This window comes from Pseudophryne corroboree, chromosome 5 (genome assembly GCF_028390025.1).
Source record: "Pseudophryne corroboree isolate aPseCor3 chromosome 5, aPseCor3.hap2, whole genome shotgun sequence".
NCBI lineage: Eukaryota > Metazoa > Chordata > Amphibia > Anura > Myobatrachidae > Pseudophryne > Pseudophryne corroboree.
The window spans coordinates 712,248,346-712,273,830 of record NC_086448.1 but is presented as its reverse complement, the minus strand read 5'-3'; the positions used below and the strand labels follow the sequence as shown (position 1 = coordinate 712,273,830).

At 43.0% G+C, this 25,485-nt stretch overlaps 1 protein-coding gene across 8 annotated transcripts in view; it reads left to right on the top strand.

The window, feature by feature from the left end:
* Nucleotides 1-25,485, top strand: part of LOC134928326 (polyamine-modulated factor 1-binding protein 1-like) — an 817,199-nt gene that overhangs the window by 699,752 nt on the left and 91,962 nt on the right. For 6 of the 8 annotated variants that reach the window (XR_010177892.1, XM_063923947.1, XM_063923945.1 and 3 more), the window contains one exon: nucleotides 1,810-1,884. Coding sequence is in view for 6 of the 8 variants with exons in the window: in XM_063923947.1 (XP_063780017.1) it covers nucleotides 1,810-1,884 (75 nt within the window). In the remaining 2 variants the exon portion in view is untranslated. Of the gene's footprint in view, nucleotides 1-1,809; nucleotides 1,885-13,607; nucleotides 13,651-24,255; nucleotides 24,383-25,485 lie in introns of those variants that run through there. The other 2 variants (XM_063923949.1, XM_063923950.1) reach the window with 2 other exon arrangements.

Genomic DNA, 25,485 nt, shown 5'->3' with positions numbered 1-25,485 from the left:
TTGTGAATGTTGACAGTACATGATAGTGTTAGGACGCAGTTGTGTTAAGGTTAGGGCTCTAACACTGTAAAAAAATTATGTTGTCACGGTGACTGTTGAAATGCATAATGTGATGTCGATATTCTGAATGTCAGTGTTGAATTTCCATTATGATAGATCTGAGTCTCTCATCCACACGCATTACTTGCTTCCATTAAAAATTGAAGGACTTTATCTGGGAATGCCCTCCCACGCACAATAAGACTCGTCTGTAGTCTCCAAACCTTCAAATGTTCCCTGAAAACTCACCTCTTCAGGCAAGCTTATCAAATTCCAGTCCCACTCACATAACCTTCAATGCCTCCCTATCTGATTACATCCCCTCTGTACAGTCCACCCATACCCTCACATATTTTGTCTTTCTTCACTTTCGCATACTCCTGAACCTTGGCCAACATTGCTGGGTGACCATAGCATACAGCCTATTAAGAACCCTTGCATTCTGGAGAATCATTATGCAATAGGAAGCCTCTGTCCTTGTATATCAATGCCTATTTCCCCATAGATTATAAGCTTGTAAGCAATGCAGGTAGGAAGTACCTCTATGTCTGTCTGTTATTACCCAGTTTTGTTCTATTACTGTTATTCCAATTGTAAGCGTATTTAAATATGCTGTGCTATATAAGAAACTGTAAATAAATAAAATAGTAGTGCACCCTTTTTCAAGGCATCCAGCTCATCAGCCATATCATGGATATGATAATATGGTTTTATTTCAACAATGTGAATGCAACAAGGTTTTTTCTTTAATATTAATTTTTATTGCATAAAACCATTAGAGACACAACAAGGAAAAAACAAGAAAAATACAAGAGGTGGTTGGCATTTGCAAATCCCACACAGTCAATATAAACATTAGAGTACATCATAACAGAGGTCCTGAAGTTTAAAGACCTAGTTAAGCCAGACCAATACAGCCTGTTAGTACGGAGCAAACCACAATATGCACAATATCAATTAGCTAGCAGATTAGTTGACAGTTCCCTGGTCTGTCAGTGACAATCCAATGACACTGAAACCATTTCATTAGTGCGGAAGAGGTATAAGTGAAATAGGGGCTGGCAGTTGTTTCCATCTTAAAGTTTCTACAAATTTTTGATAATGTTTTGCATCCATTTGATACATTTTTGCAACCATTGATAAAGGGGTGGGGACGAGGGTTGCTTCTACATCCGAGCAATAGTAGTTTTTTGTGGCAATAAGAATATAACTAAGGACAATACTTTCTTGGGCTGGCGCAGATAATGGATAAAGGTAGACGAGTGCTACTACAGGGGTCAAGTCCAGAGATACTTTAGGCTTAGAACTTGGAAAATCAGGTTCTCTATTTTTCTTCTAAAGTGCAAAATGCCACCCACAAAACTTAGATTGAGCAGGTCAAATCTTAAATTGATTCTGTAGACTGAGGGACTTTACATTGTTTGAAAACCTTATGTTATCATCATGTCCTAATTCCAATTTTCCCAATTTTTACATTTTTGGAGGCTATTTTGTGTGGTAACCTATTTTCTATCGTACTCTAAAATCTGATGATTTTCTTGCTGTATTATACATACTGTATACTTTTTTTTATTATAAAATTCTGTTTTATGCTGTGTTTTACAAAAAGGGAATCCTGTTCCAATCAACATGATGTAGCATCAAATGAAATCCTGTGTTACTTGCATTGTTTATATGGTTTTATCTGTTTTATAGTGGTAATAACATTATTTTTTATACCGAATATATATATATCAGTTTATCCCATTTTTTTATTTTGCTCTTGAACAGGCTTGCCAATGAAAACTTAAGTGAGAAAATCCATGAGCAAAACCAACTTTTGGCCCACCTTGCCGGGGAAAGAGAGTAAGTGTTTTGTTTCTACCACAAAGTTAGAAGTATTTGCTTTGGAGTTCCCTCTAAATTACAGTAATCTCTTCAACTGCCCATGTAATATTTTTCATATGTTCCTACTGAGGGTCAGCCCATTATACACTTAAAGGTAGGACTTTCATTATGAGAATTCACAGTTCCAAATGTGAATTTTTCAGGTTAGAAACTTATTCCAGGCTGGAGCTATATCCCACTAAATGCATTGTCAAATTAGTTTTTCTGCTACCTACTAATGTAAAAGATATCTATCATAAAAAATACAGTACTGTAGCTCTTACATTTTTTTAGTTAATGGTGCCTCCATATAAAAAGTTACTACATTGTTGTTGGTGTAAGGGGTGTAAAAAAAGTAATTCATACATGATAAAATGTTGTTTTCCCATTCTTGTTTCCTTTACATTGTTATCCTTTTTCAACATTTACCGTATATACTCGAGTATAAGTCGACCCGAATATAAGCCGAGGCACCTAATTTTACCACAAAAAACTGGGAAAAATTACTGACTCTAGTATAAGCCTAGGGTGGGAAATGCACGGTGCCAGGGGTTTTCATGCTCAGGGTGTCATGCTCGTTGCCAGGGATTTTATGCGGTAGGTGTTATGCTTGTTGCCAGGGGGTAATGTTTGTTTCTAGGGTTGTGCCCCCAGTGCCACATATACCCCCAGTGACAGATAAAAACATGCCCCCGTTGCTTTGCCCCCAGTAGTTATGCCCCTTCTTTGCCCCCAGTATTTGTGCCCCCTCTTTCATTGCCCACAGTAGTTATGACCCCTCTTTCTTTGCCCCAGTAGTTGTGGTGCCCCCTTTCTTTGCCCCCAGTAGTTGTTGTGCCCCCTTTCTTTGCGCCCAGTAGTTGTTGTGCCCCCTTTCTTTGCCCCCAGTAGTTGTTGTGCCCCCTTTGTTTGCCCCCTGTTACTGTGCCCCCTTTGCAGCTTACAAACATAAACACACACTAAAACAATACTTACCACTGCCCCGCTCCTGCTTCCCGACCGCTTCTTCTGCTGCTGCGCTGCTCCGCTCCGTCTGGCCGCCGCTCCATCTGTTCATCCGCTCCGTCTGGCCGCCGCTCCATCTGGATCCCCGCTCCGTCTGGCCGCCGCTCCATCTGGTCGCCGCTCCGTCTGGCCGCCCGCGCCGGCGCCCGCTTCCCGGCACCCGATCATCTCTATGGGAGAGACGTCATGACGTCTCTCCCATAGCAACGCCGCACAGACACTAGAGGTCAATAATGACCTCTAGTGTCTGTCCCTGGAGCCGGCTGCAGCGGACGCCCACACAGCCCACGGCGTCTGCTGCAGCCGTTGACTCGAGTATAAGCCGAGGGGGGCTTTTTCAGCATAGAAAACTGTGCTGAAAAAGTCGGCTTATACTCGAGTATATACGGTAATTTGGCAACATTTGGCCTGGAGTGATAACAAAAGTAATTGATCTTTGGCATACTCCAAAGCAAATTTTATATCTGCACCCCTTATATTTTTACATTGGCAGGCTATTATGGGAACGAGTTCAGAAGTGACAGCACAAGCTAAGCTGGACAGCTGGTTGTTATGCCATTCTCCTCTTTTGTTGGGAAATTTGTTGTATGGACAACAAATACATGCAAAGAGCTAGCTGTCCTTTACAGTAACTGTTTGGCTGAGTGCAACAGTTGCTGAGTGCTCTGCTTTTCAGTGCTAGTTTCCACATCTAAAGACCAAAAAAAGCCCCCCCCCCCCCCTAAAAAAAAGGCACAGGAGTTAACTTGTTTTTTGGAGCTCATGCCATTAATAAAAAACAAATACCAATTGCAATTCATCCCGATTAAGGATCTCTGAATGTCTGCTGGCCATACTAACAGCGATTGTAGTTGCTAAATATTTCATATTGACCAAGTATTGTACACTATGTAGACAAAAGTGATTGGACACCAATCTCCCCTCCCCCCATACGCGCGCACGCACGCACACAAGTGAAATGGAGGGCTTCTGCAGCAGACATGTGTCCGTGTAGGTATAGAATGGATAGAGGGGCACTAATTAGATCATTTGCTAATGAAATGGCTTGCCGGAAGGAACTAACCAAGTTTGAAAAGGGACTGGTATCCAGAAAATTAAGTAACCTGGATGGACTGGCAGGCTCAGAGTCCAGATCTTAACCCCACTAGAGTGACGGTTGCATTCTAGACCGACTCTACCTTCTTCAGTGCCGCAGTTGGCCAATGTACTTAAGGCAGAATGGCAAAACATATACTGCCTGCTGTTGTCCAGGAACTTGTGGACAGTTTGCCAAGAAGGGTGTCTGCAGTAATTACTGCACATTGTGGACCAACAAAGTACTGATGTCAATAAAATCTTGTTGATCTATTTGCTGTCAGTGTCCAGTCACTTTAGTCTACTTAGTGTGCTCGGACATGATTGAGTACAGTATGGCTGAGAAAATTCATTGTTTATACCAGAGGTAACCAAATTGCTTTATGATCTTGCTGTTTGGTGGCCATGTTTAATTACCAGATAAAAACGGGTGTAGTATGGCTGACCGGCGGTCAGGAGACTGCCGGTCAGCTTACCGACGCCGGGATCCCGGCAGCATACCGACGCCGGGATCCCAGCGGTGAGGGGCGAGTGCAGCAAGCCCCTTGTGGGCTTGCTGTGCTCGCCACGCTGCAGGCTCGGTGGCGACCTGCGGTCTCCATGGGTTCTATTCCCACTCTATGGGTGTCGTGGACACCCACGAGTGGAAATAGTCCCTGTTGGTCGGCATGACGACCATCGGGATAGTGAGGGGCCGGGATGGTGGAGGAGGTCATGTGACTGTCGGTCTCCCGACCGCCGGTCACATGAATACCACCCGATAAAAACTAGTGTGCAAGGTTTTTAGGAAATGTTGCTCTAAGGCAGATAAAGTTAGATACTGAAAACCTCAGTTTTATTGCACAGTGGGACTGATTATGATGTGAATGCTATTGTCACCGCTGCTGCATATATGCGCACAGCGGCTGTGTGACAATATGCAAATGCCACAGGAGGCGTCTTTATTAAATAGATGCCTCCTGCCGGCTTCTCTGATCCACTGCTCTGTCCGAAGATACTGCATCAGATCACTCTACATGAAGCTCAGTCATCTGAGTAACCCGCCTTTTCTCCACTTGTGAGGCCAGTTAATCTGCATCAGAATACTCAGTCACTGGTCTCAGCACGGCCACAAAACACGACACGCCTTCATTTTAAAAAATGTCCACCATCTTCTCCACCAAATAACCACAGTCTGTCTATCAGGAGGTGGCTGACGCACCCAAAAGCACCGGGATCAGCCATGCAACTTGGCTAAACTGGTTTATAGTCCTGGTTATGGCATCCAAATAATCACATTTGTTACATTCTACAAATTGAAATGATTTAAGAATAAAGATGGAGGTCATGCAGTAATTGTTCATGTACTATATTTAGGCACATATTCCTGTACACATCACCTCCTTTTTTGAATTATAAAATATTTAAATCCATATCTAGTGGAAAATGGTCATGTCAGCATAGTTCACTAGGAGTCCTGAACATGTCCTTATTACCGAGAGAGAAATATTGATGGTTTTAAATATAAGATTTTAATAACTTCTTATTGTAGTTTACTTTTATTTGGGATACGGGTACAGTTCCACCCTTTATAATGCTACTTTAATATGATTTCATTTAATAATCTTTTTGCAGTGTGTAATATTAGATGCATGCATACATGAGCCTCATCTTTCATAAAGCAGGTACAAGTAATACAATTAGAGATCCAACTGCTACTTTCATTCTGCTCCTTGTATTTCAATATTAAATTGAAAAAGGAAAAAAAAGCAAATTCGTTTGTTAATGAAAAATGTTTATGCATGTAATACAATCGTATTTTCTGTGCGTCTGAGGATTGTATTGTTATCAGAGTGCGTGTTTGTTACAAAAGTGTTACATGCCAGGCAGACACTATTCCAATGACAATACAGGCAGAGGTGGAATCAGAGAAGATTAAAGAATAGGTCCATCTAAATGTGAACAGTTATTCATCTTTTAAAATTATAGATCATTAATATATTTTCTCAGGCGCAATTTAACATAATTAAAATATGTTGTGTGTGTATAACTAGAAACACATGAAAGACAGTTCAACTGCAGTAGAAGAGTGGGCTAATGCTGCATTCCAGTCATGACAAGGTTGTCAGTTTCGAATCCCATCCAAAAAATAGAAACCCAAATGGTTTCTGATCACATGCAGCTTCTATAATATAATAATTTTATATGCCTTTTATAAATGTTACCTCAACACTGATTGGTTGCCATTCGCAACTTCTCCACTGGCTCACTTCTCCACACTTTTCACTGCTTCATGGTCAGACACCATTAAGACTTAGAAGCGCAAAATATTCAATGTTTATAATAGTATACTCAATACATACATCAATATATCACACATATAAAATATTAAAAACATTCAAGGTGGAGCTTCTTCTTCTGTAAGGTCGAGATTCACCCAAACTTACCCAGTATTGTGATCCTCTCTCATACTGTTGTGGCCCTTTTTCAAAGTAACAGCAGTTTTGCCAATTCTCCATGAATTTTCCATCTGCATTCATCATACTGTATGTTCACTGTGGAATACAGTTCAGCCTGTTTGAATCAAACCACAAAGCAGAGTAGTGATTGTGTTTGTATAGATGTATAGTCATACCCTCCAACTGTCCCACTTTTTGTGGACTGTCCCACCCATGGGTTACAGTGTCCTGCATAGGGGGGAGTTGGGGGGGCCCTCTCATACCGCACTCTGCATTGCAGAATGGCGGGTGAATAGATGCCATACACATGTGCACAGCATCTTCACAGTGCAGGGAGAGCATGGGGGCCGTGATGAAAGACGGGACTTGCCACAAGGTCTTGTCCCTTCCTACTAGGCCACGTCCCTTTTCAGGTGTGAGAACCTACAGCACGTACAGGATCCTGAATTATAACTTCGATTTGTTGGGAGGTATGGTATAGTTATTGACTGCCATGTGTATTCATATTTCTCTAACGTCCTTGAGGATGCTGGGACTCCGTAAGGACCATGGGGAATAGACGGGCTCCGCAGGAGATAGGGCACTTTAAGAAAGCTTTGGACTCTGGGTGTGCACTGGATCCTCCCTCTATGCCCCTCCTCCAGACCTCAGTTTTACACTGTGCCCAGAGCAAGATGGGTGCACTGCAGAGAGCTCTCCAGAGTTCTCTGCCTAGAAGCATTTTTGTTTGGATTTTCTTTTTCTACCTTTTACTACTTTTTCACAGGGATCACTGCTGGCAACAGCTCCCTGCATCGAGGGACTGAGGAGAGAGGAGCAGACCTTCTTGTCAAAGATAGGCTCTGCTTCCTCGGCTACTGGACACCATTAGCTCCAGAGGGGGTGAACACAGGTTCTTACTGGGCGTCCACCCCCGGAGCCGCGCCGCCAGTCTCCTCACAGAGCTAGAAGTACAGAAGACAGAAGTCATCAGGCGGCAGAAACCTTCAGCTTCACTGAGGTAATGCACAGCACTGCAGCTGTGCGTCATTGCTCCCATACACCTCACATACTCCGGTCACTGTAAGGGTGCAGGGCGCAAGGGGGGGGGGGGGGGGGAGGCGCCCTGGGCAGCAATATAAACCTCTGCATGGCAAAAAGACTATATACATGTACAGGTGGGCTCTGTACATGTATATAAAAGAGCCCCCGCCATATTTTACTAAGTTTGAGCGGGACAGAAGCCCGCCGCCGAGGGGGCAGGGCTTCTCCCTCAGCACTCACCAGCGCCATGTTCTCTCCACAGCACTGCTGAGAGGAAGCTCCCCGGACTCTCCCCTGCTTACACACGGTAAAAGGGTGCTTAAAAGAGAGGGGGGGGGCACATAATTGGCGGTTTACATATAATACAGCGCTGCTGGGGGAAAACATTTTGTGTTGGTCTCCAGGGTTATTGCGCTGGGGTGTGTGCTAGCATACTCTCTCTCTGTCTCTCCAAAGGGCCTTGACAGGGATACTGTCTTCAGGAAAGGTGTTCCCTGTGTGTGTGTGAAGTGTGTCGGTACGAGTGTGTCGACATGTTTGACGAGGAAGGCTCGCTTAATGTGGAGGGGGAGTGCTTGAATGTCAGATCGCCGTCGGCAACGCCGACACCGGAATGGGTGGATATGCTGAATGTCTTGAATGCAAATGTCAATCTATTGCATAAATGATTAGACAAGGCAGAAGCTAGGGATCAGCCAGGTAGCCAGTCCATGCCTGTCCCTGGGGCGCCAGGTCCTTCGGGGTCTCAGAAGCGCACCATATCCCAGATCGATGACACAGATACCGACACAGATACTGACTCTAGTGTCGACTATGAAGATGCAAAATTACAGCCGAAGGTGGCTAAGGGTATACGGTACATGATTATTGCCATTAAAGAGGTGTTGCATATTACTGAGGAACCCCCTGTCCCTGACACGAGGGTACACATGTATAAAGGGAAAAAGCCTGAAGTCACTTTTCCATCCTCATTTGAATTAAGTGACTTGTGCGAAAAGGCTTGGGAATCTCCGGATAGGAGACCACAAGTCCCCAAAAGGATTCTCATGGTGTATCCTTTTCCACAAACTGATATGCTGGGAATCTTCGCCAAAAGTTGACAAGGCGCTGACACGTTTGTCCAAAAAGGTGGCACTGCCTTCTCAGGATACGGCTTCCCTCAAGGAACCTGCTGATCGCAGGCAGGAAATTACCTTAAAGCACATTTATAATAATTCCGGTACTATTGCTCGACCGGCTATGGCGTCGGCCTGGGTTTGTAGTGCGGTTGTGGCATGGGCAGATTCCTTATCTACGGAAATTGAAACCTTAGATAGGGACGCCATTCAAATGACCATAGAGCATATCAGAGATGCTGCCTTGTATATGAGGGATGCTCAGAGAGACATTTGTTTATTTAGCTCCAGAATAAATGCTATGTCTATTTCTGCTAGGCGGCTCTTGTGGACCCGACAGTGGACGGGAGATGCCGATTCAAAGCGGCATATGGAGTCCTTGCCTTACAAAGGGGTGGAGTTGTTTGGAGACGGCCTCTCGGATCTTGTCTCTACGGCTACGGCTGGTAAGTCAAATTTCTTACCTTATGTCCCCCCGCAGCATACAAAAAAGGCACCTCATTATCAAATGCAGTCCTTTCGTTCCAATAAAAACAAGAAGGTATGTGGATCATCCTTTGTTGCCAGAGGGAAAGGCAGGGGAAAAAAGCTGCACACAGCTGGTTCCCAAGAGCAGAAGTACTCCCCTGCGTCTGCAAAGTCCACCGCATGACGCTGGGGCTTTCCGAGGGGAGGCAGATCTGGTGGGGGCTCGTCTTCGGTTTTTCAGCCACGTCTGGGTTCACTCGCAGATGGATCCCTGGGCATTAGAGATTGTTTCTTAGGGATACAGGCTGGAATTCGAAGACTTGCCTCCTCGCCGATTTTTAAAATCGGCTCAGCCGGCTTCTCCGTCAGAGACGGAGCTAGTGTTGGCAGCAATCCAAAAATTGTATATTCAACAGTTGATTGTCACAGTTCCTCATCTCCAGCAAGGAGAGGGATATTACTCAACCCTGTTTGTGGTACCGAAACCGGACGGTTCGGTCAGACCCATTTTAAACCTGAAATCTCTGAACCTGTACTTGAAGAGGTTCAAGTTCAAAATGGAATCACTCAGGGCGGTCATCGCCACCCTGGAGGGGGGGGATTGGATGGTGTCCCTGGACATGAAGGATGCTTACCTTCATGTTCCGATATTCCCCCCGCATCAGGCGTTCCTGAGTATTGCAGTGCTGGACTGTCACTACCCATTTCAGACGTTGCCGTTTGGGCTTTCCACGGCCCCGAGAATTTTCACCAAGGTAATGGCGGAAATGATGGTGCTCCTGCGCAGGCAGGGGGTCACAATTATCCCATACTTGGACGATCTCCTCATAAAGGCGAGATCTCGGGAGAGGTTGCTGGACAGCGTGTCTCTGTCCATGAAGACGTTGCAGATACACGGCTGGATTCTCAATATACCGAAGTCCCAGCTAGTCCCTACAACGCGTCTGACCTTTTTTGGGCTGATTCTAGACACAGACCAGAAAAAGGTTTTTCTTCCGATCGAAAAGGTTCAGGAACTCATAGCCATGGTCATGAATCTATTAAAACCAAAAAAAGGTTTCAGTGCATCATTGCACGTGAGTCCTGGGGAAGATGGTGGCTTCCTACGAGGCCATCCCTTTCGGCAGGTTCCATGCGAGGACTTTTCAATGGGACCTCTTGGACAAGTGGTCTGGGTCCCATTTACAAATGCATCAAAGGATCACCCTGTCTCCCAGGACCAGGGTATCTCTCCTGTGGTGGCTGAACAGTGGTCACGTACTAGAAGGTCGCAGGTTCGGCATTCAGGACTGGGTCCTGGTGACCACGGACGCAAGCCTCCGAGGCTGGGGAGCAGTGACACTGGGACGAAATTTCCAAGGTCTCTGGTCAAGCCTAGAGTCTTGTCTCCACATCAACGTCCTGGAGTTGAGGGCCATGGGGGTAATTCCAAGTTGATCGCAGCAGGAAATTTTTTAGCAGTTGGGCAAAACCATGTGCACTGCAGGGGGGGCAGATATAACATGTGCAGAGAGAGATAGATTTGGGTGTGGTGAGTTCAATCTGCAATCTAAATTGCAGTGTAAAAAAAAAGCAGCCAGTATTTACCCTGCACAGAAACAAAATAACCGAGCCAAATCTAACTTTCTCTGCAAATGTTATATATGCCCCCCCTGCAGTGCACATGGTTTTGCCCAATTGCTAAAAAAATATCCTGCTGCGATCAGCTTGGAATTACCCCCCATATACAACGCCCTGCGTCAAGCGGAGGAATTGCTTTGGAGAAAACCGGTTCTGATTCAGTCAGACAATGTCACGGCAGTGGCTCATATAAACCGCCAAGGCGGAACAAGGAGCAGAATGGCCATGGCAGAAGCGACCAGGATTCTACGCTGGGCGGAAGGCCATGTAAGCGCGCTGTCAGCGGTGTTCATCCCGGGGGTGGACAACTGGGAGGCGGACTTCCTCAGCAGGCACGACCTGCATCCGGGAGAGTGGGGACTTCATCAAGAAGTCTTCGCACAGATCACGGATCGTTGGGGACTGCCTCAAATCGACATGATGGCATCCCGTCTCAACAAAAAGCTAAAGCGGTATTGCGCCAGGTCAAGGGACCCTCAGGCGGTAGCGGTAGATGCTCTGTTGACACCTTGGGTGTTCAGATCTGTCTATGTGTTTCCTCCTCTTCCTCTCATACCCAAGGTGTTGAGAATAATACGAAGAAGCAGGGTCAGAACAATACTCATTGTTCCGGATTGGCCACGGAGGACTTGGTATCCGGAGCTGCAAGAGTTGCTCGCAGGGGATCCGTGGACTCTTCCTCTAAGGCAGGACCTGCTGCGGCATGAGCCCTGTCTGTTCCAAGACTTACCGCGGCTGCGTTTGACGGCATGGCGGTTGAACGCCGGATCCTAGCGGAAAAAGGGATTCCGGAGGAAGTCATTCCTACCCTGATCAAGGCTAGGAAAGACGTGACATTAAAACATTATCACCGTATATGGCGGAAATATGTTTCTTGGTGTGAGTCCAGAGCTGCTCCTACGGAGGAGTTCCATTTGGGCCATCTACTTCGCTTCCTTCAAACAGGAGTGACTTTGAGCCTAAAATTAGGGTCCATAAAGGTCCAGATTTCGGCCTTATCCATTTTCTTTCAAAGAGAATTGGCCTCTATACCTGAAGTACAGACCTTTGTGAAGGGAGTGCTGCATGTTCAGCCTCCCTTTGTGCCTCCGGTGGCGCCTTGGGATCTTAACGTGGTGTTACGTTTCCTCAAATCACCTTGGTTTGAACCACTCAAAACTGTGGAGTTGAAATACCTCACGTGGAAAGTGGTCATGTTGTTGGCGTTAGCTTCGGCAAGACGTGTTTCCGAATTGGCGGCTTTATCACATAAAAGCCCATACTTGGTTTTTCACGTGGATAGGGCAGAGTTGAGGACTCGCCCTCACTTTCTGCCAAAAGTGGTCTCATCTTTTCATGTGAACCAACCTATTGTCGTGCCTGTGGCTACACGGGACTTGGAGGATTCCGAGTCCCTGGATGTAGTCAGGGCTTTGAAGATTTATGTGACCAGAACGGCTAGAATCAGGAAGACTGAAGCTCTGTTCGTTCTGTATGCGGCCAACAAGGTTGGCGCTCCTGCTTCAAAGCAGACTATTGCTCGCTGGATCTGTAACACGATTCAGCAGGCGCATTCTACGGCAGGATTGCCGTTACCGAAATCGGTCAAGGCCCACTCCACTAGGAAAGTGGCATTACAGTTGTGCCGAGCAGCTACTTGGTCGGGGACAAACACCTTTGCAAAGTTCTATAAGTTTGATACCCTGGCTGAGGAGGACCTCCTGTTTGCTCAATCGGTGCTGCAGAGTCATCCGCACTCTCCCGCCCGTTTGGGAGCTTTGGTATAATCCCCATGGTCCTTACAGAGCATCCTCAAGGACGTTAGAGAAAAAAGATTTTACTTACCGGTAAATCTATTTCTTGTAGTCCGTAGAGGATGCTGGGCGCCCGTCCCAAGTGCGGACTTCTTCTGCAAGACTTGTATATAGTTATTGCTTACATAAGGGTTATGTTATAGTTTTTCGGTGGAACCGTGGCTATGTTGTTGTTCATACTGTTAACTGGGTAAGTTGATCACAAGTTATACGGTGTGATTGGTGTGGCTGGTATGGATCTCGCCCTTAGATTTACAAAAATCCTTCCTCGTACTGTCCATCTCCTCTGGGCACAGTTTCCCTGAGGTCTTGAGGAGGGGCATAGAGGGAGGAGACAGTGCACACCCAGAGTCCAAAGCTTTCTTAAAGTGCCTATCTCCTGCGGAGCCCATCTATTCCCCATGGTCCTTACAGAGTCCCAGCATCCTCTACGGACTGCGAGAAATAGATTTACCGGTAAGTAAAATCTTATTTTTGTCTCATTATGTTCATACTGCACTTTTACATGAAGGTTATGTACTCTTACATTTGTAGCACCTTTTAAGTAAAGGATAAGAATTATTAAGGACTGCAGTGCTGGAAGGTTAAAGTCTTTGTTGGTACATGACACTGTGGTTGTCATTTTAGTGCCTAACACTTTGTAGGATTATAAATTATTAACAGCAGCCTAAATGATAAACCAATGAGAAATTATGCATTTCATGATTCTTCTTATAGCCTTTCAAAGCAATTTTTGATACAAAAACAACAACAAAATAACACCTCAGCTGTTTCAGACATGCACACTGCAGCCTGCATATCCTCCCGGAGTGTCTGGGCCCAGGAATATGCTCTGCCTTCCTTACATTTATTTTATTAAATCAGATCTGTTTTCTGTCTGTAAACCTACTAATGGCTGATGAGTGTCTTCTGTGTGCATCACCTGAATAATTAAAATTACTACATAAAGATATAATTTGTCAGAAAAGTCAGCCCTTGGAACTTTATAAACAAATAAAATGGCATCCCACTTGACCTTCCAGCAACAACAAAAAACAAAACAGGATTGTGCTGCGCTCTCCCTGGTAGGGTGATACAACCTTTATAACTGAAATAATGAAGGTGAGTGCACCCAAACTAATTAATCTCACCCGTGTCCATTGATCTACTGTTCTTTCCTGTCTCAGAATGGTTTGGCTTACAGAACTAACATGAAGGCATGCAGCAACCTGAACTAATAGAAAAATGCATCCAAACAAATCGTCAATAAACAAAAACATGAGCAAAAACTGCCAGCCCTCCATTACGTAGACACCATCGGGCCGCCTACAAAGATTTTTGTACCTAATGCAAATGAGAGGGTGATGAACATCAAAGATATCACATAAGACTTTGGAATTAGGTTTGTACAGTGCTTCATCCATGACCACTAAATCCCTGCCACTATGCTAAACATGCCTACAGCTGATAGAAGACCAAATAATGCTACAAGCTGGCCAAGTATGCCTCAGTAAGGTGAAAACACTCGCAGTAGCCAACCTCAGATTTAATGACATCTGTGTGCCCAGGCCAGTACCACCAAGATGAACAACTGAAGCTTGCAGAAATCAATATGGATCACTGTGAACAACTAATGGGGCCCCCATGTCAAACCACTGACGCCTAACTATAGAACATGACCTGAGCCAGCAAACACAGATGTTTCGGGTTGCCACGGCAGTCTAGTTGACCAATAGATATATGAATTGCCCAGGATTCAAATGTCTTTATCACCTAAACACCAAAACTCCAAGACAATGGGCAAAGGGAGGAAAAATGTTAAAAGTTTAATTCATTTGATTATTCATTAGATTAATTGATGCATTTATTTTATGGAGCTGTACCACAGGTTTAGTTTTCACAGATTTTATTTAATTGAAGTAAGCCATTATTACAAGGGCCAGGAACCAACTTTGACTCTAGATGAATTCTCATCTCCCTATTCACTCACATCTCAGAGTTTAGAATTGTCTGGAATTTTGTTCATCTTCCCTTCTGCACTACATGTCATCTGGGCAAGTGTGTGTCAAATGCATGAGTCCTACACACCTCATACACCTTATTCTTTCCTCTCTACCTGTAGAGTGTTAGTTTTTTGCACTTGCAAGAAACTTTGTTAGCACATTCCCTGCACTATCCACCTCCATTGTCATGTCTATCAAAATTCTGGAAAAGTTTGTGAAACCTTACTGTACTACAATGAGTAGAACGTGTCAAGGCTGTAGCAGAACAATTTTGCTTCCTAGCTGTACATACATCACTTCAGGGTTTGGAATCAGAAAGCTAAACTTGTCCTAAGGAATGCTGGTTGGCTACAATGGCTTCCGATGTGTCGGTGTCGGTCTTACGCCCCTAGCTACAACCCTAGTAAGTGTTTTGTAGTTTGAAACCAGTCACACTAGATATATCATATCAACAATAAATATTAGATTCTTGTCATGGGTTGGCAACTTACTGTGATGTGACCAGTCATCACAGACTATTCCAACCTTTCAGTTGCCTGTCACATTCCTGTGCTAGAGAACTTGAGCACTTGCACCTTACTCCAGCGGTACAATAATTCACCATTCACGGTATTGCAAATAGAGAAATGCCTTTACACAATTTCCCAGTGATACAGATTTTATAATGTTTACATTGAAAAACAAATGCTAGATTAATACATACTGTACTAGTCTTAATTATATTATTGCACAGGTTCTCAAACTCGGTCCTCAGGACCCCACACAGTGCATATTTTGCAGGTCTCCTCACAAAATCACAAGTGAAATAATTAGCTCCACCTGTGGACCTTTTAAAAAGTGTCAGTGAGTAATTAATACACCTGTGCACCTGCTGGGCTACCTGCAAAACATGCACTGTGTGGGGTTCTGAGGACCGAGTTTGAGAACCCCTGTATTATTGGTTATCCATCTATTCTACAAGCTACAGTATGATCAATGCTACCATATCATCATGCGCTTCGCAAGATGATCATTTTAAGGCCACGTTCCTTAAAATGTTGTCATCGTGTTTCTAGTGATATATAATTATGTTGGACTTCTGTAATGGGGCAGTAAACCGTATATGGGAGCGCTTAAACAAGTGAGGACAAAATATGCGCAGTGTCTTTTTCTAAAAAACAAAAAGCGTTGTGGAACCCAAGGAACACATTATATCAATTCAGCTAGCGCTATTAGCACCCGTCAAATTTTAGCATTTTTTTTACCTTGAAAAGTAAAACAATTAACAGCATAAAAGCAAACTAGGGACGTGCAAATTGATACTAACCGAAAACTGCAGCATGCATTTTGAAGTACCATGCAATTATTTTGAACAGATTTCGTGAACCATTTAAATTATTCCATATGTACACTCGGTGACATCTAATACACAGCATAAAGCCCATTATTAAGTCTAGCAAACAGACTTCACGTATTTTTATGCACAATAATAGATGTTTTCTTACTTATGCACAGTTTAGAGGTTTCTAGGAAGCATCACATGTAGGTAAATACTTTGAGACAATTGAATAATGTGACTGCATTGCTCGTGTAATTTTGCCTTTTTGAGGTAGCTGAAATGAAGAAAATGGCTTACAGATTTCGCTGTGTATGGAGTTTGAAAGTAACAACTGAAAAATGATGTTCATAATCTGAATTGCAATGAAACCAATTATCTGTACTGTGGCTGCTCGCAGGGGAATTCTCCTAAAGGTTTAGTATTTCTTAAAAGAAATTAAAAACAGCTGTAAAAATACCATAAAACAAAAAATAGCAGCTGCAAAAGAGATTAACATTCCTAAATTTCATTTGAACCTGATATGTTATTTTTCCAACAGCAACATACATATTTTTATATAGATATTATTTATGAAATTATACAGCATAGGGTGCATTTTTAAATACTGCTCATCAATAGCACGCCAAATTAATTTAACACCATTTCCTTCTTTGTTCTTGTCTTTGGTTTGATAAGAAAATAGTTAAAATAATTAGTTTTAATGAATCCCTTTGTACATTTAATAAGAGCAGTAATACGGACATGTAATAATTACAGCACCTCTTTTATTTGACGCCGTCAGAAGCTTTCTATACTGAGCATTGTTCAGTGTTTTAAAACCTTCGTCTACTTTTTTTTTCTCCTTTCGATCTAGCAGTAGGGCACAAGTGAAACAGCCTCTAATCCATTTCATAAGTCTATTAAAGCTGGTACAATACATAAAACAGAGCTGGAGGTGGTGACAATATAAAACAGTGTGTTTTGTCATGTTGGTTGAAACATATGGCAGCCAGTTTCTCAAGAGCTGATCCAGATGGCGACCACTAATCGATTCTTTATGTCGGCTAAGCGGCTGTTTACTCTTTCTCTTTCAAAGCACTGCTGCGTAGTAAATTTACAAATAATGTAATGACCCATGTATGTTCAGCTAATAGGAGTAAACTTTCAAACAGAAAACGGTTAATGTGGCAGCTGCACAAAGGGAACAGAAATATAAGAAGTGACAAGGAGATTTGATCATCTTTCGGAAACAAAAAGAAAAAACTTAATTATTTTGTTAGTCCTCCACACAGCAGCGTATTTTGCAATAAAGGAGATTCCTGGACTACTGTCCATTACATGGCCTACTTTCCAAGTAATCTGGATTACTTTAGTTTTTTTCCAGAACAGATTAATTTAAAGACAAATGAATCCCACAAATACAATGGTTTGCTGAAAAATTGTCAATTTTGGGTTTTGTTTTCCTATTAAGGGCTTAATGTTGTATGAGTTATTGATCTGTAAATACTCAAACCACACATTCCCTGCCCCTAAATTGGTATTATCTTTATAGCGCTCAGTACCCTTGCAACCACTATGTTTAGGCAAAGGTACCCAAGATGCCATTCATAATATAATCACATGGTGATGATGCAATGAGGTCGTGCTGCTTCCCTTTTAACAGTCTGTCTAGCTGAAAAAAAAGTAAAAAAATAAAACATTGCTATTTTTTTAACATTGATGTTTCTCTGCAATTTAACAACCTATGGTCTTTAGAGTGAGTTGATAGGGCAACACCAGCTAAAAGCTGCAACCCTAAAGAGCTCTATCTCTAGCAGGAGGGTAGGAGTAGACAGCCTGTGGCGAACAAATCAAAAACAAAAATCAAAACACCAATAGGTAACCTGATAATTGGACCATTTTTGCCCTCCTCATAGAGCTCAATAGGGATGGTGATATACTGTAGGTGACAAAACTGCGGTTTGGTGCCAGCGATAGTAGTGTTGTCACTGGCACTTACCTCTTTTTAGATTAGTCAAAAGAAACATAGCCTTTTAAACCGGAGTCCAGACTTCTCATCAGTACCTAACTAGAACCCATAACGTTGAGGCTTGGCTTTCTGTCACAGTTTCAATGCATGATACCTAGCCGTGCATGCAACAAAGTATAATCCTAAAAGTTTCTAATTTCTGCTTTACCAAAATATGCACACACGTGTGGAATACCAAGACACACACATCTGTACATATTACTGTATACTATATTTTAAAACCCAATTTACAATTGCATCCCCTCCATTTCCCCAGGGCACGTTCCCCCACCCCCTACCCCCTGAAAATTTCCCCCAGCCCTATAATGTTTTGATAGCTTCTAATAAATCTATCTTTACCAAAAGCAGCCACATATTCTACCCAAATGTAAACCCAGCTCTGCCCGAGACATATGTAGCTGATCATAGGTCCACTGCAGAGCACAATTCTGTCCACATAAATGGTGGGGCATGCAAATAAAACAGTAATAATTAATGACCATAGGTACAGGATGAAGGCAAGATCTCAAATTTGTAAGATTTACTGTATAAACAAAACAAATATTTCCACGAATGTATAAATTATTTTAACAATTATTTTCAAGAAGACTAGTGGCTTTTCCGTGTACACTGTCCTATTTCTGTTGCCTTTCTCTCCATTTCCTTTTCTGCCATTACCCACGTGAGAGCTTTCTGTATACAGAAATAAACTATCCTTGAAATCTCTGATCATTATTATAGTAAACAAGTTGTATAGACTAAGACTAAGGCAAAATGCAGAACTGAACATGCGGTCCAAGTATCATCCGTACTGTCTTGAACAGTTTCTAAAGTTCATCAACAAATCAAAAACAAGTTTTTGATTAGTCTAGACACTATTTATGACAGGGTCTGTTATACCTTTGCCTGATATTTTATTTACCTTCATTGGCCGTCGTCCCTCTGAGACTTTACCCATTTGCCTACTTTTCTCTTGGTATAAGGCCAAATTATCAGACCTCATACGCTATTGAGGCTCCTTGTTCTTTTATCTGCTACCACAGAATAAGGATCAGGTGTCCTGAAGGGGTGTAGTACCGCTGACCGGCGGTCTCCTGACCGCCGGTCAGCTTACCGACGCCGGGATCCTGGCAGCATACCGACGCCGGGATCCCGGCGGGGAGGGGCGAGTGCAGCAAGCCCTTTGCGGGCTCGCTGCGCTCGCCACGCTGCGGGCTCGGTGGCGACCTGCGGTCGCCACGGGTTCTATTCCCACCCTATGGGTGTCGTGGACACCCACGAGTGGAAATAGTCCCTGTTGGTCGGCATGCCGACCATCGGGACAGTGACCCGTCGGGCTGGTGGAGGAGGTCATGTGACTGTCGGTCAGCTGACCGGCGGTCACATGAATACCACCCGTCCTGGAGTGCCTTAAATGGAATGAGAAAGTTTTTGTTTTCCTTCAGTGGCATTTTTTTTACTGCAACATTAATGCAATTACTTAATTGTCAATATTTGGCCATGTAAATTTTAGGCAGTTGTTTTCTTGTCCTTTTTTTTATTTCATAAGAGATTATATAGTTACTGCTGTAGAAGCCTATGCCTCCTTCAAAAGAAACACTTATTTTAATGACAAGTAACCAACCTTATTTCAGAAGTTTCTTACTTTTACCAAATGACAGAAAATTTTGTTGGTCCTTACAGTCTTGTTGGGTTCACAAATCAGATAAAGGAATGTGCGCTTTGGAGGTATTATACTATCTGTCCTACAATGCACCAGCTTTAGCGACTTTTATATTGTGTCAAAGTAAATGTTTAAAGCAGTGAACAAAGATAACTGCATCAGTAATAACTATAACCCTTGTACATTATTGAACAGTTTGACATTTGAATATAATTAGACATAGGGGGTCATTCTGCCCCATTCGCACGCATCGGTTTATCACTGTGGTGCGAACGGGTGCGGAATGTGCAGCGGGTGCAGTGTGCGTGCGCGACGTTGCCCGGCGACAGGGGTCGCCGTGTTATGTCGCAACTTACAAAGGAAGCGGTTGCAGAGCCGACCGCAAAGCAGATTGACAGGAAGGAGGCGTGACAGGGCGGATCCGGACCGTTTGGAGCCATTTTCGGGGAGTGGTGAGTGTAACGCTGGTGTGTCCAGCAGAACGGAGGGCGGAGGAGTGACGTCAAAGCCGGGCCCATCATCGCTGGATCCATCACATAGGGTAAGTATGTCCAGGCCTAGTCTACTTCTGCTTGAATTTTTTTTAGCTTAGCAGGGCTGCACAAGTGATCGCAGCCCTGCTAAGCTAAAATATGGCGTATACTAGTTGATCGCAGCAGCAGCAAAAAGTTGCTGGCTGCGATCAACTCGGAATGACCACCATAGGGCGGCATGTACGTATTGCGTCCATAATGCGGTACATCCCGCCACTTATCGGCTACATACATTTCAGGTACTGTATGTACTTAGAAATGTGATTAGTATCACAAAGGACATCTCTCCTGCTAAGAGCTGTCCTTTGTGATCACTGGACTTCTAGGTTTAGGACCCAGGAGTCCTCCTGCACATTAGTGATGTGGCAGCCGCTGGAGGAGCTGGGAGAGATATAATTATTTCCCTATCAGGGGTAATTGCATAGAGAAACCAATAGTCTTCTGTTGGGTAACACCAGCTACAGAGGGGGCTACCCACCGGGTCTAAGCTCTGGAATGTATCGCATTCCGGAGCTTGGTATATATAAAAGCAGTACAATCTCAGAAAATGTAATTTTCATAGTTTGTATTGCATTTACAAACTATGCTGTAGCTATAGTACATCCCACCCTTTGAGTTAATTGTTCAAAAATGGCATCATGCCTACAGGAGAGTTGTTTTTTTAAGATAATGGGCCTGATTGAGAGATCCCAAAAACTTCTGTGCAATTGCGAAAATACACTAATGACTCAGATTCCTTTTCCCACCTAGAGAAGCCCACTGCTGACAGTATGTACAGAAGTGGAAACATAAGATGCACCTCAGCTGACCGTCAAACTTAGTAAATATGCGCTGTCTCAGACAGAGCGGCTCTCCTAAGACACCAAGGGCTCTCCAGCTGCGAGCAAATTTGCTGTGGCTGGCTTTGGCACGCCCAGACAACGGTCCTGACATGCCTGCATTTTAATAGCCACCCCGTCACCTCCCCCAAATGTTGAATACTTAATACTCATTTTGCGAATAAATCCTCTGTCCGTGCGCTATCACTAATCAAACACTGCCTGTTCAAAATGCGGCTTTGGAGCATACGCAGTGGAAAATAGTCCCATTGCGTACAACATTGACATTGCATACATCTCTGAATTAGGCTCAATATCAAAAGCTTGGAGAGAAATACCGGACAAATCCCAGAGCAAACTGTGTAGAACAAGTATGTGAATGGTAAATGAAACAACTCCTGATGGTTCCATCTGACTCTTATTTTAAGATGTGTGTACAATGCTAAATCAATAGCCCCGTAAACTAAAGGAAAAACGTTTTGTTGCCTTCATTTTTGGTGGGGTTGATATCAACCTCATGAATTTCCAGTTGCCATTTCCTTTTGTAGTCATAAGTGTGTCTTTTGTTGCACAGGATCAGATTTTGAATTAAAATAAGATGCGTGCATCACAGGAAATCAAATGAAAGGGACCGGTCTCTCGGGAAATGTGTAATCCTTTTTTTAAAGCCTAGCTCTCCACCAGCTTTTAACATATTCACAGCTTATAACAACATATGAAACTGTGTATGCTGTAACAAAATATCAGCCAGATCTCTCCTCCTTAGCATGTTTATTTTATGACGTTTCATTTGAAATAAACCAGAAGCGTGATATGTGCATAGACTACATAGGTTCTGTTGAGCAGTAATTCAACAGAAGTACAAAACAGAAAAGCTATATTTTTATTTCTCTCTCCCTCATATAAGCCAGTCAGGGCAAATGACAGCCATGCCTGATGGCAGGTATCTTTTTATGGTACAGCAGTGACATATTTTATGCATCACAATGAATGATCAAAGATGTCTCTAGAGTCACTCTGTCATGGAATTTTACCCCGTACCCTGTGCATTTCTTTAAACCAAGAAGAATAAAAACTGAGAAGACTTAGCTTCCTCTGCCGTCTGATAACACAGAAAATGCAATATTTGAAGCTTATGTTTTTCTTTTTTTTTTTCCAGATCAGTACAGTATTTACTTTGTCTTCTGTTTTTGTCATCTTGAACCCGAGTTCAGTAGTTTGTGGTAAACCATACAGTGTACATGTGTTAGAATTTTTCAAGCGGTCACTATACAGCATGTGCACTCCCACTGTTGTGCAACTACAATCCCCAGATGCTTGGTTAGCCATAGCCGACAGAGGACCTGATTTAGAGGTGAACACAATGGGCCGGATGTAATGCAGTGCGAGACAGCCGGAGCTCCGAGATTCTGGCCGAACTCGTCCGTTTTTTTTTTTCTTTAGCGACGATCATTTACAAGGCAAATCCAGGTTGGTGTGCCTGCAAGGTTTTGCTACAGCGGTCGCAGAGAGTATTATTTACAAAGTGAATGACAGTCAGCGACCGCTTGGGGGAGGTAATGGGGAGTGGCAGCAGCAATGCAGGCATCATCGTGTTCATTTGGGGGGCAAAACTGTGGCTGCCATCCTGTACCCAGCTGCAATGTCTCCGGCATCTTACTTCCAGCGGCCATGCTGCGTTACTATAGAGTTTTTTAGAACTACTCTTATCGATTGATCTGCAACGGATTCTGCGTCTTTGTACGCAGCCTCTGAGATTAGCGCAGTCACCGGTGGGTGTCTTAATACAAATCCCAGCGGATATTTTCGCACAGCCACAGCTTACAAATTTATAGCTGCAAATGCATTTGTATATACTGTGTCTCTGAATCAGGCCCAGAGCATGCTGGGAGACCGTTCTCATCCCTTGTACAAACTGACACACATTTATGCGTATTAGTCATGTACACTGATATGAATAGAAGTAATGAACAATAAGAACGACTAATGTTAACTAGTTAACGGTTATTACCTACCTAGTAGATAGAAATGATGAATATAAATTTCCTCAGAATAAATTAGCTTTATATTCAAATTACTGTACCCCTTACAGGCCAATGCATTGTGCTGCATGACAAAGAGTCTTTAGGTTATAATCCCACTGGTATTATATGATGGAAAAAATGATGGGGAAAAAATACAAAAAAATCAAATTCTATGATGCATGTTATACAGTATGTGATTCTAGTGTACTTTATGTGTATGTAAACAGATGCAATGAGAAAAATGATTGTACTTGATTGAGAACTATACAGTGAGCTAAATCTGTAAAAGCAATTTTCACCCTGGCTAAACCATGTTGCACTACAGGTGGTGCCAGGGCCATCTAAACAGCATTGTCGGCCCTGGGCAAAGCAATGTACTGGGGCCACTACCCACCCATCACAGGAATAAATTAAGGAAGAAAATCATAACATTCCTCCCTTGCAGCCTCTCTACATGCTTCCATACAGTGAATGGCTGATAGCACTGTGATTGGTGGATTGCTCCAGCCATCCACCAATCAGCATGCTGACAGCCGTTCACTGTCTGGCTGCAGGCTAGTAGCAAGGTAGAGAATGCATCCTGGCCGCTCTGATTGTGTATAATTCACAATCAGAGCAACCGGGCAGCATACTCTACCTGCCTCCCAAGAGGTTCCAGAGGCACCAGTCCAGGGGGCAGTTGCCCCTCGTCCAACCCATACCTACTTGAAGGACCCTAGAATCATTGAGTATGGGCAGCTGCCCAGTCTGCCTATACATTAAGATGGCCCGGGGTGGGGGCAGAGAGCAGAGATTTGCACAGAGCTTTAAATTTGGGTATAGGCATGTTGTACAGATGTGTCCTCCTTCCTCCTTGCTGCAGTCACGTTAATCAGCCCTTCTAGTCATGCCTAGTTGTGAGCACAAATACTACCACTGGGCATCTTTTTGTGCTGTTTTTCCCCCGAAAATGCGTCTTATGTGTATTGCTCTGCGAATAAGATACGCACGCAAACTCTGATATATGCAGCATGCCTATATTCTGTGTGCTACTGTGCTCTATATGCATATGATATGCTACGTTACAGTGTTTTCCGCATATCAGTTTAATCAGCAGAGTTTGCTTGTGCGTCTTATTTGCATAGCGATTCGAATTAGATGCATTTTTGGCAACAAAAAGTCACCCGATGTTAGCACAGTTGCTTGGGAACTGCAGCCTCACTCACTACAGGCATCTTGCAGTGCATGGTATAGTGAGGCTACATGTGCTGTATGTATCTGTAGCATTCAGTGTAAAAACAAAGGCTGTCCAGTATTTATTCAGTATATGCAAAAATAGTATTTTCCCTGCATGCAAAAAAATAAATGCGTGTGCACCCCATGCATTTTGTTGTTTTTTTCAGAAGCAAATTGCTGCTCGTTTGCTTCTGTTTTTTAATTGCTCTTAATTCTGAATCAGGCTTAAGTCCATTTAATATACATTCCATTCCTCCCAACATTGTTTCTCCAGGAAGCTGGACCCTCTCCATCTGAAAAGGGGGTAGAGCCTTGCAACAAGAAGGTAGAGCATTGGTGCCCCCTCATCCACACTACTGTGGGGGCATACCTAGCACCATCAGAGATATTTTGAGGTGTGCATTCTAATGTGGTATATTATTTTTTAATGCTTGTCCCATTTCAGTGCATCTCATACATGTGACCGCAGTTGAAAGCTTACTTTCAGTTAAAAACTCTAACTGAATGCATACTGTTCCTGGCATACTATACTGGTTATATGTGTTTTAACATGTGCTAAACCTGTTTAAAATGTTGCTGTGTACAGTACTGTATGTTGTCTTTATTTGCTTTGTTCATCATATCCGCTAAGACTTGTAGTTCCCTACCAGCAAAAAAGTCTCTGGTTGCCAGACTATACTATCCAGGATTCTGGTTCTTGTTACCTTGTTTTCTAAATGCACCAAGTCACCATACATTTAATTTACGTTCCACCAGACTGCAGCCAATGGAGATGTATTTAAGTGGACATACCGTAACCGCTTTCACAGGATGCTTTCAAACATATGGATTTTTAGGATGTCATTAATATAAATCATGCTATCTCAACTGGCAGGAATGTGTGAACCCATGTGGCTAAAGAACAATATATAAGTAATAGGCTATTGAAACAGGATGTTAGGAAAGCATAAAACAAATAATGAATAAGCTGTTAATACTCAGAAGATGAATTTTACAGGTCCTACTTCATCCAGTTCTATAAATGTTTCATATTCAATGTCTGAGAATGGAACTGTTGCAGTTTACAACAGGAAAAATGATGATGTCATCAGGCTTTATTGAGGTGGTTTGCCTGTACTTAAGTGCTTTTATTAAAGTTCATTCTAGCCTAACTCCCTCTCTTTCATCAGTTTTGTGGCACAATACAAATGCTGGGCATGTATGTTTCTTACATAACTATTATTGTACACAGGAAAACAAAACCTTACATAAAGAAATGAATTTGAACACTGTGTGAATGTTATAGTGTGGTTTGTCCATAGGTTAAGGAAATCATAAATTATTTATTCTGAGAAGTGCTTCCAGCCTTTGTGCTTTTAATATCAAATCCTTTGGCCTTGTTCTGGATTTATAGTTAGCTTCAGATGTATAGTTAAAAATAATAATAATAATAATAATAATAATAATGCAAAGATGACCACATATATACATTATGTTTAGTAGGCTTACCATGCTATCTCTTTAA